The sequence below is a fragment of the Notechis scutatus genome, chromosome Z (assembly GCF_049901735.1).
Source record: "Notechis scutatus isolate UNSWTSFEM ecotype Mainland chromosome Z, rNotScu1.2, whole genome shotgun sequence".
Taxonomy (NCBI): Eukaryota; Metazoa; Chordata; class Lepidosauria; order Squamata; family Elapidae; genus Notechis; species Notechis scutatus.
In genome coordinates, this window is record NC_142025.1 from 24,488,025 (window position 1) to 24,502,656 (window position 14,632).

General features: G+C 37.1%; 1 protein-coding gene across 3 annotated transcripts in view; it reads left to right on the forward strand.

The window, feature by feature from the left end:
* Nucleotides 1-14,632, forward strand: part of NEK10 (NIMA related kinase 10) — a 238,999-nt gene that overhangs the window by 63,141 nt on the left and 161,226 nt on the right. For all 3 annotated transcript variants that reach the window (XM_087946352.1, XM_087946353.1, XM_087946354.1), the window contains exons 15-16: nt 389-466; nt 812-876. In XM_087946352.1, coding sequence (XP_087802478.1) covers nt 389-466; nt 812-876 — 143 coding nt within the window. The remainder of the gene's footprint in view (nt 1-388; nt 467-811; nt 877-14,632) is intronic.

Here is a 14,632-nt window from a genome sequence, read left to right on the forward strand (position 1 = left end):
TTTGAATAGAAATAGTATGGATTAAAAATATGCTGCTGTGCACTCATATAAGGACTGGAGGGCCTATTTGCCACTTAATCATTTTATAATCAAAGCACTGCGGATAATTTGAATTACAGAAGGCATGCTATTGATATCTGCCTCAGCATAGCTGCCTCAGCATGGCTAACTGTTATATAGAGAACAAGAATGTATCTTAAAGAGTAAATGTGTCAACTAAAGCCTGTTTAACTTGAAGGTCATGCTGCAAAATGAAAAGTATCTGTCTTTGCTGATAATTTTGCAATAGACAATAAATTCCTCATGTGAATCTGACAGACTATTAGAAATTTTTTATTACTAAACGTTTGATTGTTCTCTGAAATATTCTTCCATATATACTTTTTAGGAGAATGGAGTATATACAATAGCAAAGCTGCTTTTACCTAATAAGCAAAGGAATATAGCAAAGGCTAATTTATTACAGGTAATCCTTTTTATTTTATGAATTTTCACTGAAAATATTTGAAACAAGTTTTGAAACAGAAATAATGTAGTTTATTATGAATTTATTCGTTGCCTTTTGAATAAAGAGCAAGATAATTAAGAAAAATGCCTCCCTCCTTAATAAGAATATATCAGACTAGAAAAGCCAACACATTGCTAATAGTTTCATAAGCCATTCTCTTCTAGTATTACAATGTTTTACTCTATTAATGTAAAAAATGTTCAGGCTTTTAGCTTGTTACTGGCATTGAATCTTTAGACAAGAGAAATCAAAAGTGGCTTTCAATCCTGTATGGAATTATTTCTATGTATTTTTCTCATCTAGTGTTATGCATTCAGAGCCCTGAGATTTCTTTTTAGTATGGAAAGAAATCGACATCTTTTTAAAAGGTATGCTGAATACACGTTATATTCCAAGATTATTTTCCTTTGAATAAATTTGTGTATATAAGATACTATATCTTACGTTTATTGTATGTATGAATATATGCATGTATGGATTTATCTGTCAAACTTTGCTTAAAACACTGATTTCCAATAAAAATCTGTTTCCAAACACTATGTAATCTATAAATGGAATAAAATTGCACAATATATTCATATTTTAATAACAGAAGACTTTTGAAGGCACTGGAACTTCATGACATCTCTGTGCTATAAGTGGTTCAGATGTAAATCCTGAATCATTCCTGTTGTCCAAGCTACATATCTGTGATTATACATTATTGACTGGGGATGACATGTCACAAGAAATGACTTAACACTGTTTCTGTGGGAATTGTTCAAAAAACAATAAGTATATGCATATGAAGTGTTTCTCCAATCTTAATTCAGAAAAAGAAATCCATGCTCCAATAATGTGGCTTTGGAAGCACTAATATTCAAAATTCATATATTATAATAATAATTCAAAACTATATTTTATTTTGCTTGTAAGTAGATTTTTTAGAGATCTCATATTCAGTGGTATAGAAGAGATATTGGCAACTTTTTTCCTTATTCAACAATCCATAGCAAATTTCTGAGCTTATATACATGGAGGGATCAAGTGAAGGAATCGGGCTAGCATACTTTAATTTTGCTTTATTTTGGATAGAGCAGATCTGCTGCAGAATTTCTTAAAAATTAAACAGGACTTACATAAGAGTTATTACATTTGATGAGATTTATTACAAAATATGAATTGATAAAATTGATTTTGTTGAGCTCAGCAAAATCACTATTGCACTTTCTTCTTTTGCACTGTCTGTTTCCTTTGCTTTTGTCTCCTTCAGGTTTTGTTCTTCTCTTTCCTTAAAAATGCTACTCTATCTTCTGCCACATATCCCCTTTCCTAATTCACCATTTTTTGCCAGCCATGTATATCTAATTTGAGAAAAAATTATAAATTATATATGCAGTTGCAGATAAATTAATTTTACAAAAAGGGGACTTATTTTACTGGTAATTATTTTATTTATTTATATGTTTGTTTGTCAAACATGTGCAAGATAACAAGTATAAGTATGAACATAAACAAGAACAAAGGAAGTAAATACGGATAAATGGGGACAGTAAGACAGGGGCGGTAGGCATGCTGATGCGCTTATGCACGCCCCCTTTAAGGACTTCTTTGGAATGAGGCGAGGTCCATGGTAGACAATTTGAGGTTGAAGCTGTGTGGGGTTGAGGCTGTAACAATGGAGTTGGGTAGAGCATTCCGGACGTTGACCACTCTGTTGCTGAAGTCGTATATTCTGCAATCAAGTTTGGAGCAGTTTACCTTGAGTTTGTATTGGTTGTTTGCCTGTGTATTATTGTGATTGAGGCTGAAGAAGTCATTGACAGGTAAGAGATTGCAACAGACAATTTTGTGTACTATGCTTAGATCAGACCACAGGTGGCACAGTTCTAGATTGTCCAGGTCCAAAATTTCGAGCCTGGAGGCCTAGGGAATTCTATTTGTGAGTGGAGGAGTGGAGTACATTTCTCAAGAAATACCTCTGAACCCACTCAGTTGTGTTAATGTCCGATATAAAGTGCGGGTTCCAGGTGGATGAGCTGTATTCAAGAATTGGTCTGGCAAAGGTTTTGTATGCCCTAGGTCCAATGTTGCCGGAGAAGAAGCTTAACAAAATAAGGTTAACAACTCTTAAAGCCTTTTTGGCAATGCTATTACAGTGAGCTCCGGGGCTTAAATCATTTGAAATAAGTACTCCTAGGTCCTTGACAGAATGAGGGTCATCTACAAGATTGTTTCCTCCTAACTTGTATTTGGTGTTCTGATTTGTTTTGCCAATGTGTAGGACAGAGCATTTGTTAGTTGAAATTTGGAGTTGCCAATTGCGCGACCATTCTGACACATAGTCCAGGTCGCTTTGTAGCATTGTCGGTGGTGTTGAATAATTTTATGGCATTGACAAAGAGGATGCAGCTGTTTTTAATGTTGTCACATAGGTCATTGATGTAAAGCAGAAAGAGTGTGGGTCCTAATACACTGCCTTGGGGGATACCGCTATTAACTGGTGCTGGGTTTGATAGGACCTTCCTTATTTTGACCATTTGTTGCCTGTTTGACAGAAACGTGTGCAGGGGTCCGGAGATGCTGTAAGAACTAAGTTTCAGTAGTAGTTTGTCATGCACCACTGAATCAAAGGCTTTGCAAAATCTATGAAAACTGCATCTATTGCTTTACCCTTGTCTAGATGTGTGATCCAAATGTTTCTGCAGTGTAGGAGTTGTAGATTACAAGACAATTTTTTCCTGAAACCAAACTGCTTGTTAGAAAGTAGGTTGATTTATAGTCTTTTTAAAGAATAAGTTGAGACAGGCATTCACAAATGATCAATGTTTTTTTTAGAGAATTTTTATTTTTAAAAACAAACACACACATACAAAACATAAAAGCATCGTCCATTTTATATACATACAGTGTGTCAGTTGGTTACAAATCTTTTGTGCTATTCTTTTGTAGTCATTTACTCACAATTTATATCAATTTTCACATTGTCGAACTAACATATGCTTGTATATTTATCAGTTATTAATCATCCATGACTAAACTATTTATTCCATCATTTTATACGAGATGTTCCAAGTTTTATCTTAAAATTTATGTTATACTTTCAACCAATGGTTATATATGTCTAAATGATGTCTTATATCAATCCATTAAAATTCTATCACAAAATTATCTATTCTGTAACATTACCATGTCTTTTTATACAACCATTGATAAAACAAATCCCATATCATATAAAATTATTTATCTTCTTGTTCTCTGATTTCAAATGTCAATTTACTCATTTCAGCACAGTCCATAATTTTCTTAATAACTTCCTCCTGCATAGGCATTTTATCATTTTTCCAATTCTTAGCAAATACCATTCTAGCCGCTGTTACTGCATTTAAAATCAAATATTTCAGCTCTTTATTGTATATTTTCAGTATAATTCACAATAAAAAGATCTCTGATTTAAAGTCTATATGTTGTTTTATCATTTTTTCCAACCATGTGTGGATTTTAGTCCAATATTTCTTTGCGTCCGAGCATGTCCAGCACATATGAACCAGGTATCTGATGACACTTCCAACATTTATCCGATTTATTCTTAAACATTCTCGCAAGTCTCGTCGGGGTAGATGCCACCTGTAAAACATCTTATACAAATTTTCTTTATATGCAGTTGACATTGTCATTTTATAATTTTGAGACCACAATGTTTGCCATTTTTCTAAATCAATCCCATATCCAAAATTTTCCCCCCAAAACAATCATTGTTTCTTTAACTTGTTCCTCCTCCAGTTTAAATTGTAATAAGTATCCATAAAGTTTTTTAATTACCTTTTCATCAGTACCCATCAAAATCTTATCTAAGTCAGTCAACTTATCATAAATACCTTCTTCTTTAACATCTTTGTCAAATCTAGATTGTATTTGCAAATATGAAAACCAATTCATTTTTACACCTTGTTCTTCCAATGCTTGCATAGATTTAAGTTCACCCTTTTCATTCAATATCTCACCATATCTAACTGTTTGTTCCTTTTTATATATTATTGGATAAGAAAAAGTTTCAATGGTAGATATCCATAGTGGAATTTTTAAATAATATTGTCTTTTTATCTTCTCCCAATTCAAAAACAATGCCTCTCGAATATAATGTCTTCTAAAATACCTCTGTGTTTTAGTTCCCTTGTACCAAAGGAAGGCATCCCATCCCAACAGCAAGTCATGCCCTTCTAAGGTCAATAGTCTATTGTTCCTTAATGTTGTCCATTCCTTTACCCACATCAAATCTGTTGCTTGGTAATACAACTCCCAGTTAGGCAAGGCAAACCCTCCTCTTATCCTTGCATCTTGTAACAGTTTTAGTTTTATTCTTGCTTTTTTCCCTGCCAAATATATTTCAAAACAATTCTATTTAAATCTTCAAAAAACTCCTTCCCTATTTGGTTTGGAATTGTCTGGAATAAATATAAAATTCTAGGCAATACATTCATCTTAATTGTAGATATTCTCCTAATCAATGATAATTGTAAGTTTTATGAAATCTGTCGCAATCTGCTGTTTGAGTTTAAAATAATACTCCTTCAGTGTACTACGTCTTGATGTAATGCATATCCCTAAATACTTAGCCTTATTTGTGACCTGTATTTCTAAAACTTCTTCCAATTCTTTCTTTCGTCTTACTAGCATATTCTTTGTTAGTATCTTTGTTTATTTTCAAACCTGCTACTTTTCCATATTTTTCTATTTTTTCTATTAATTTAGGTGCTGTTTCCAATGGGTCTTCTGATATAAATACCAGGTCATCTGCAAAAGCTTGCAATTTATACTCTTCCTTTGGGGTTTTCATTCCTTTTATTTCTTTATCTTCTCTAATATTCTTATTCAACACTTTCAATGTTAACACAAACAGCAGGGGCGACAGTGGACAACCTTGCCTTGTCCCTTTTCTTATATCTATAGATTCTGTTAGTTCTCCATTTACCATAACTTTTGCAGTTTGTTCATAATACATCATTTCAATTGCTTGAATGAATTTTTTTTACCAAAGCCCATATGTTCCAATTGCAATAACATAAATTGCCAACTCACATTGTCGAAGGCTTTTTCTGAGTCTAAAAACATCAAAGCCATTTGCTTCTCAGGATGTGCCTCATAGTATTCCAAAGTGTCTTTTTGTCTCTTTGGCAAAAATCCATTTTGATCAATATGGATAAAGTTATTTAAGTATCTCTTTAGTCTTTCTGCCAAGATTGAACCAAAGATTTTATAGTCTGAATTTAATAGGGGTATAGGTCTGTAATTTTGAACTTGCTGCAGGTCTGTATCCTCCTTCGGTATAAGTGTAATGTATGCTTCTGTCCATGTTTTGGGTATTTTTTTCTTTAACATAACTTCGTTCATAACTTATAATAGGTGAAGAATCAGTATTTCCTGAAAGATCTTGTAAAATTCCGCTGGTAAGCCATCTGGACCTGGTGCTTTTCCAACATTCTGTTTTTTTAAAGCTTCTGTTAATTCCATCATTGTTATATTCCCTTCTAGCATTGTTTCAATATCTTTAGGTATCTGAGGTAAGTTCGCTTTCTGTAAATATTGCTTAACTTTTTCTTCTTGAATATTCTCTTGAAAATACAATTTCCCATAGTGATCTTGTATAATTTTTTTCTTCTCGTCATTTCTATAACATGTATGTCCTTCTTCATTTATTAGTTGGCTAATCCTTCTTAATTCTCTCTCCTTTCTCAATTTATAGGCTAGCCATCTGCTTGGTTTATTTGCATCTTCAAAGTAATTCTGTTTAGCATTTTTAATTTTTTGTGCTAGTTCCTCTTTTTCCATTAGTCCCATTTTATGTTTAATTATATCCATTTTAATTTTTTATTTTTTTTTGCGGGGACTTCTGTAAGTCTTTTTCCAGTTTTTTATAATCATCCTCTAATATTTTGAAAGTCTTTTTCTGTTTTATATTTCTTTTCCTTGTGTAGTCTATTATCAAGCCTCTTATGTAGGCCTTCATCATGTCCCAGAGGTTCTGTAGAGATGTATCCTCTTTTCTATTTTCTTTGAAGAAGAAAGCAAGTTCTTTCTCTATTTCTGTTTAAAGTCTTTTTCTTTTAATATCGTATTATTTAAGGTCCATCTGGATCTCCTCTTGTATCCTCTCCAAGTAACTGTCACTGGGTTATGATCTGCCCAAGTGCTTGTTTCTATTTCGATTTCTCGTATATTAGCCAGTAGTTCTGCTGACATCCATATCATGTCTATTCTAGACCGTGAAGCATGTCTGTTTGAGTAAAAGGTGTATTGCTTACTCTCCATATTTTTCTCTCTCTCCAAGCATCTTTTAAGTTGAATTCTTCTGTTATTTGAAAGAAGGATTTTGGTAATATCTTTCTAGCTTTCTTTGTTGATTTCTGCATTTTGTAATCCAATTGATCATTAGCTATTCCATTAAGATCTCCCATTATACAAATATTAACATAGTCCAATTGAATTATTTTCACATGTAATTTCCTGTAAAATTCTTTTTGGTTATCATTCGGAGCATAAATTGCAATTAAAAGTGTTTTAACATTATTGTCCATTATTTTCACCATCAAAATCCTTTCATCGTCATCCGTATAAATTAATTCTGCCAAAATTGTGTCTTTAATATATAAAATCACACCTCTTTTTTAAAATTGTGCCAGCGATGTAAATAATTTCACTATTTTTTTGTTTAAGTATATATTCATGTTGTTTTTTAATATGTACTTCTTGTAAGCAAATTATATCAAATTTCAATTTCTCTAGTTTATGAAATACTTTCCTTCTTTTAGTAGCCAAATTAAGTCCATTTATGTTAATCATAATCAATTTTCTTTCATCCATGTTAGGCTTTGTGAAAGGGTTTTATTGGTCTAGTAGATCTTAATTCTCATTGCTCTCTGGGTACACCACCTACTGCACCTTCTTCTTTCTCTTTTTCAATTACTGCTGTACACTCCTCTTGAAATTCAATTAATGACTCTTCCTTTCTAGCTTCTTCCTCTTTTCCTCTAAAATATTCCAAGTAGAATAGCTCAGCTTTTTCAACTATGTCAATTCTGTGTTTTTGTTCCTGCCAGATGAACAAGAGGCCTTCTGGCATCAGCCATCTGTAATTTATTCCTCTTTTAAGTAACTCTTTAGTCAAAAATAAATATTCTCTTTTCATCTCTCTTACTCTTCTTGATACCTGTTTCAGCACCACAATTTCTTTATCTTTGTACTCTAAGGTTTTCTCTCTTGTCACCTGTAGTATCTATGTCTTAATAATCTTTTTAGTGAATCTAATATGAACTTCTCTTGGTAGTCTGTTTCTCATTGCGTATCGTGTATATACACGGAACACTTCATCCATCCCATCCATCATCTTCTCTTTGGTTATCTCTAACGCTTCTGCCAGTATTTCTATCATTATTTCAGCAAGGTTTTCACCTATTCCTTCTTCTACATTTTGAAATCTTAGATAGAATTCTGATCTGTCAATTTCCCATCCTAATGGTTCGCATCTGTGCTTCTCAATATCACTCAATCGAGTGTCAATATCTCCTATTTTCTTATCCCTTTGTATATCTTCTTCAATTTTCTTAATTCTGTCCTCATATTTCATCATCATCTGTTGAATGTTCTCTACTTTCTCATCTGTCTTTTCAGTTCTTTGCTCAATATTCTCAGCTCTTTGCTCAATATTCACTATTCTCTTTTCAATCTTCTGGATTCCTTGCATAATCATCTGCAATGTCACTTCCTTCTCTTTCTCCTGTTGTAAAATTGTTTGTATTGACCATTGTCCTCCAGATGGTGAAGAGGCTATTGGTACTGAGGAAGCTGATGCTGTTGTCTTTCTGCTCATCTTGTGCTTACCTGTAGAGAGGAAGAGAGAAAAGGAAAAAAGAAAAAAGAAAAAAAAAGTAGTACAGGCAGGCAGTTGCCACTCCAAAAAAAAAAAAGGGGGAAAAGAAAAATCTTCAGGCACTTATGTACCTTAATCCAATTATTTCTCTTAATTAAAAAGAGAAAAAGGAAGAAGATAAAAAAGTAAAAAAAATACGTTTTAGTTTCTGGAATAGAAGGTTAAACTCCGAACATAAAAATCCAAACTTGGGGGGAGGAGAGTAGAAAAGGAGATGGAAAATAATCTAGAGTTAAGCCAGCTGCTGCCACTAAGTATCCAAGGCTCTTTAATAAATCAAACTCAATGTTTCTGGTTCTGGTATTTTCAAGGTCACTTTAATCTTCTTTCTTTCAACTATAGCTCAAAGCTCTAATTATTTAGTTTCACAGATGAGCACCTGTATAAACAATCTACCATGCTCATCCCACTATCTTTTCCATTGCAAAGCTCAGAGTCCTTGAGTATAGCAAGTACATAAACAAACTGAGAAAGAAAGAAACAATATGTCCAAGCCTCTAAATGGCAGTGCTACTTTTTCCCCCCTTCACTTTCACTCCCCCATCTTGTATCCAATTCCAGAAACAAAAAGAGAAAATGGAATCCTTCCCTTTTTTTGAAAAAAAAAATACAACTCAAATCCAAAAGAAGAATCTTAATCAAAACAGACTTTCAAAAAATTATTTAAAAAAAATAAAAATAAAAACAAGGATGAAAATTTAAAAGAAACCAGTCCAGTTTAAAGTTCAGTAACTTTACCAAATTCAAAGTTCCAATAAGAAGGGAAAAAGAAAAAAAACCTTTCACTTTAACTAGTTTAATTTCACGGCTTAAACTGTTTCCCCTTCCCTTTTAATTTCACTTTAAATCTTTCAGGATGTTCTCTTCAAGTAATAATAAGTAAAAGTTCATCTCACCAAGCTGACACACTTTCCTTCAATCTCTTCTGTTCTGGAGCTGTCCCAGCTTCAGCAGCTTGAATGGCTGCCTCTCCGGCGCCGGCAAAAGGGCTTTTCCTGGATCAACCAAGGACTTTGTGATGTCCCTGGAATCGACAGGATGTGCCCTCCTCAGTCACTGTCTCTACGGGACAGTTTAGGTCCGGTGGGACCATCCTGCAATGGAGATATCAGCGGTGATCTTGGAGCTTCAAGATTGCACGCTGTACTGCTGAGACACCAGTTCCACCCCCCCCCAATGATCACTGTTTAATGTAACAAAGGAACAGGTTACCTGTGTCAGCCGATATGCTTCCGACTGGCCAGCTGACAGGTAACAGCTGATACCGTCTGACAGCTCCCTTTTATAGTTCACTGTCAGATGGCTCAGCCAATAGAAACACACAAAACTCCCACTTAAAACGCGGACCAACAAGGGAACTTCTGTAGAACACAATACTCCTCCCCCCCCGGCTAGGAGCATGTGTAGTCATTTAAATAGGTGGGGCGTCGTCTCTCTCGCCCCGACCTACGCAGTTCAGTCTGTTCAGCCATCTGGAAAGGATCTGCTGTCACCAAAATCTCTGGTAGAGGCGGCGCTGGACTTCTTGCCAAAATTGACTTAGAATCTCTCTGGAGCTCTTCATATGGTAGATTGGTTTTCGCACATTCATTGCTCATCATTGTCTCAAGCTCTGGTTAGTCATTTTCGCAATGCATTACCTTTGTTTGCTTGTTCCCCTCTGAGTTACTTGGGGATGAACTCCAACAACCTCTCAATTGGTCAATATGGTGGCGCCATAATTTGCCATCCTGTAAACTAATTGTATAAGACCTGGGCCCCGTGACAGCCACCACTTGCCCTGGGAGCCAAAGAGGATTACCCCCAAAATTCCTAGCATAGACAGAGTCGTTTACTATTAATCTCACTTGGCTAAAATAATCTAAGGGGATTGAAGGTGCATAGCTCGGGTGGAGCCTATCTAAATTATTCCTAAGTCTCCTTCCCATTAACAGCTCTGCTGGAGAATGATTTGTCACCAAGTTGGGGGTGATATGTTGTGACAGTAAATATGTGGCTAATTTTGAGTGCCAATTTTCTCCCTTGAGTCTGCCTAAAACCTCCTTGGTTGCCCTTACGGCCCTCTCAGCCTGTCCATTTGCTGCCAGATGATGAGGCTGTCAGAGTGTGCTGGACCCCTCTTAGCTAGAAACAATTCAAAATTAGCTGATGCAAATTGCGGACCGTTGTCTGAAACAAGAACATCCAGAAACCCATGGGTTGCAAACAAACATTCTAATGCTTTTATGACAGATTCCAAAGTAGTAGTATGCATGAGGGTCAACTCAACCCATTTGGAATAAGAGTCTACTACAATTGGGAATATGCGGCCATGGAAAGAACCCGCCAAATCTATGTGGACCTGTGACCACAGGGACTTAGCCGATTCCCATTCCCCCAGATTGGCAGCTGGTGGGGCTGGTCTCGATAGCTGACATGCTTGGCAGGTTCTGACCTTAGTGGTAATGTCTGCGTCTATGCCTGGCCACCAAACGTAGCTCCTTGCCAGTGCCTTCATTTTGGCAATACCTGGATGTCCCTCATGTAAACCGTCAATTATTCTAGGCTTCAATTTGCTAGGGACAATGACACGGCAGCCCCATAATAAACACCCCTGCTGGGTGGACACCTCATGCTGCCTGGCTCTGAAAGGTAAGAATTTGGTGTCTAATTTTCCTTCAGGCCACCCGCTTCTCACCCAGTCCAAAACCTGCAATGTTACTTGGTCTTTTGATGAAAATTGAGCGATTTCCACGGCAGTCAAACGCAATTGTTGATCATCCAATAAAACACTGTTAATGATGGTACGGTGTCGATCACACAGGTTGGCAAGGGACAGCGGCTTAAAGCGTCTGTGTGGCTAAGGTGTTTTCTAGTTCTATGTATTAATGTGTATTAGTAGGCAGCAAGGAATATTGTTCACATAGTCATTCTTGGAAATAGTACTGTAGGGCTTTGACGATCTCCAGACAAAATACCTAATAAAGGTTTGTGATCAGTCACAAGCTGAAAATGGTGACCGTAGAGAAATTCATGAAATTTTTTAACGGAAGTGACTGCTGCTAGGACTTCCTTATCGATCTGGGCATAATTTCTCTCAGTACTTGATAAAGTCCTTGAAAAATATGCTATCGGCGCTTCCAGGCCATTTGGCAATTTGTATGCTAGAACAGCGCCTATCCTGAAAGTATAGTACCAAAGCATCACAGTATAATACCAAAGATAAATCCCTGTCAAATTGTATTAACACATTGTCAGATGACAACAAAGCTTTTACAGCATTGAAAGAGAAGTTCTCTTTGGGGCCCCATGTCCAAGAAGCATTCACATCCAAAAATATATGTAACGGTTCTGCCACAGAAGCCTTATGACAGAGAAAAGAGTTACAGAAATTTAGGAGCCCCCAAAACGCCTGCAGTTCAGTCTTGTTGGATGGTGTTGGGACATCCTTAATAGCTCTTATCTTTGATTCAATGGGATGAATACCTTTAGGGTGCCTAGCCTGTTTTAAAACAGAGGCCTAAAATTGAAGAAAAACAAATGCAAATTTGCAGTCAGCCAAGTAGATTTGTGGTATCCCAAAAAAATCTACTTGGCTGACTGCAAATTTACATTTGTTTTTCTTCAATTTAAGGCCTGCTGTTTTAAAACAGGCTAGGACCCTTCTGAGGCGTTTGAAAAGTTCTTCTTTGTTTCATGCAGAAATAAGAATGTCATCGAAATAGGGCACTACCCCTAGGATGCCTTGAAGTAGTCTCTATAAGGCATTGAAATAACTCTGGGTGCCACTGAAACTCCAAATTGTAATCTTGTACATTTGAAAGCACCACATGGGTGACAATTGTTTGTGCCTCTGCTGTAACTGTTGATAGACTTGGGCCATATCAAGTTTTGCAAAAATAGAACCCTTTCTCAGTGAGTGCAACAGATGCTGAATTATTGGCACTGGGTTTGCATTGGTTTGCAAGGCCTTATTTATGGTACTTTTATAATCAGCACAAATCCTTATAGAACCATCATGCTTCAGGGGTGTCACAATAGGGGTTTCCCATTTTGCAAAATATGGGTTCTAGAACCCCTTGGGCTATTAATTTATCTAATTCTGCATCAACTTTAGGTCTTAATGCAAAAGGAACTCTTCTAGTTTTTAACCTAATGGGCGCTATATTAGGATCCAAGGTAAATGAGATTGGAGTTCCTACATATTGACCTAATTCATCACTAAACACATCTTTAAAGTCATTTAGTAAGATTTGTATATTCTGATCTTGAATGGAATGTATTCCAGCTACTTTTAGTCCCAAAGATTGAAACCAGTCTAACTCTAGTAGACTAGGTAAAGTACCTTCTACTACTGTGAGAGGAAGTAGTCCCTCAAAATTTTGAAATTGGATACTAAACTTGTCTGTGCCAGTTACTGGGATAGAGCACCCTTGGTAGTCTTTGAGGGACAATTTGCATGGTTGGAGTCATTTCTTTGAGATGGTAGGAACTAACCTCTTTAAAGTGCTCCAGGACACAATGGATAGAGATGAGCCGGTATCAACTTCCATTGGGCACTGCTTTCCTTCTAAAGAGACAGTGACATGAATTTTGTCAGTATATATCTGGTTAGAAAAATTGTTTGGTGATTTAGAATTATAAGAAGCTCTAGTAATAGTAAAACATTCTTCTTTCTGTTTTTGTGGTCTAATTTGAGGCTGGTATTGTTGATTAAAATTTCTGCCAGATTTGCAAACTCTAATGCCTTTCTCTGGCATTTTAAACAAATTACATTTTTAAATCGGCATGTGAATCTTAAATAATTACCACTGCAACTCATGCAGGTTGTTTGTGGATGCATAGGTTTGTTATCAGGAATCCAATTGAGGTGGAGGCTGCCCTCTGAGGCGATTTACATCTTCACCAGTTTCAGAAATTTTGTCCGGGAAAATGTCATCGTAATGCATGGCAGCACTCAGTTTGTTTCCAGCATTGCTATTAGAGCCTTGTATCTCGGCAGCGGAGAGAATGGACATTTCTGCTGCTTGAGTCTTCTCAACAGCCATCTTAAGAGTTAGGTCGCCCTTGGCAAGCAGGTGTCTTTGAAGCCTGAGATCTCGCACACCACATACTAATTGATCAAGCAACTGATCCTCAAGATCCCAGAAACCACAAGGTAGGGCCACTATTCGGAGGGCAGCCATGTAGGTACCTTCAGCCTGTACTCTTCTCCTGAATGCATGCCACCTCGCAATCTAAGATGGCTTAGGCGAGTAATGATTACTTAGAAGTTCTTGTAAGTCTTCCCAGGATACCGCTTTAACAGTCTGAGGCGCCAACAGTGCTGTGGTGGTATAAAAAACCACGGCCCCACAAAAGCTTAGAAAATATGCTTTTTTCCTGTGGTTTGAAATCAGCAGCATCTAGGAAACAATCAAAACGATTTATGTAAGAGTCCCAAGTTTCTGACAATGGGTGGAAACACGGGAATGATGGAATAGACGACATCTTGTCTTTCCTGAGGTAACAAGAAATGGCGATACCTTCGGCTCTAGTAATTTCTCAGCTCTCAGAATGGCATCCCACCTTTGTCACCAATTTTATAGTCTTTTAAAAGAATGAGCTGAGACAGGCATTCACAAGCAATCAGTGTTTAATGCAGTGGTTCCCAAAGTAGGGGATACTGTTGCCCCAGGGGATGCCTTAGGGGGCACTAAGGGGCAAGGGGGCTGGCGGGGGGGCACTAAGAGGCGGCGTTTGAAGCCCTGCAGGGTCACCCCATTGACTGTTGCACCGCTCCGGAGACGGAACCTCGAATGCGGCAGCTCCGATGCACCTCATTGTAATGGGCTCCAGGAGGAGGAGGAGGGGATGGAGTAAAGTGCACTAAATTTGAGTGTGCTGCACAGGTGCTGCAAGAGCAGCGAACAGCCATGGACCTGGCTGTGGTGGGGCCTGGAGGGTGCGCACGAGAGGAGAAGGAGGGGAGAGGGAGGAAGGAAGCTCCGCCACAGCTTGTGCTCATTCCTCAGCCAACCTGGATTTCCACAAACTCACCAAGAAGAAAGAAAAGAAGCTTCTCACACTCTCAGAAAGTCCTGCATGCTCTACTTGGGGCTCTTCGCTATCCTTTTTTCTTCCTTCCTTTTGAAATCCGGGCTGAGGGAATGAGCGAAGCCGCAGTGGAGGCTTCCTTCCTTCCTTCCTCCTCCTCCTCCTCCTCCTCCTCCTCCTCCTCCTCCTCCTCCCTCCTCCTC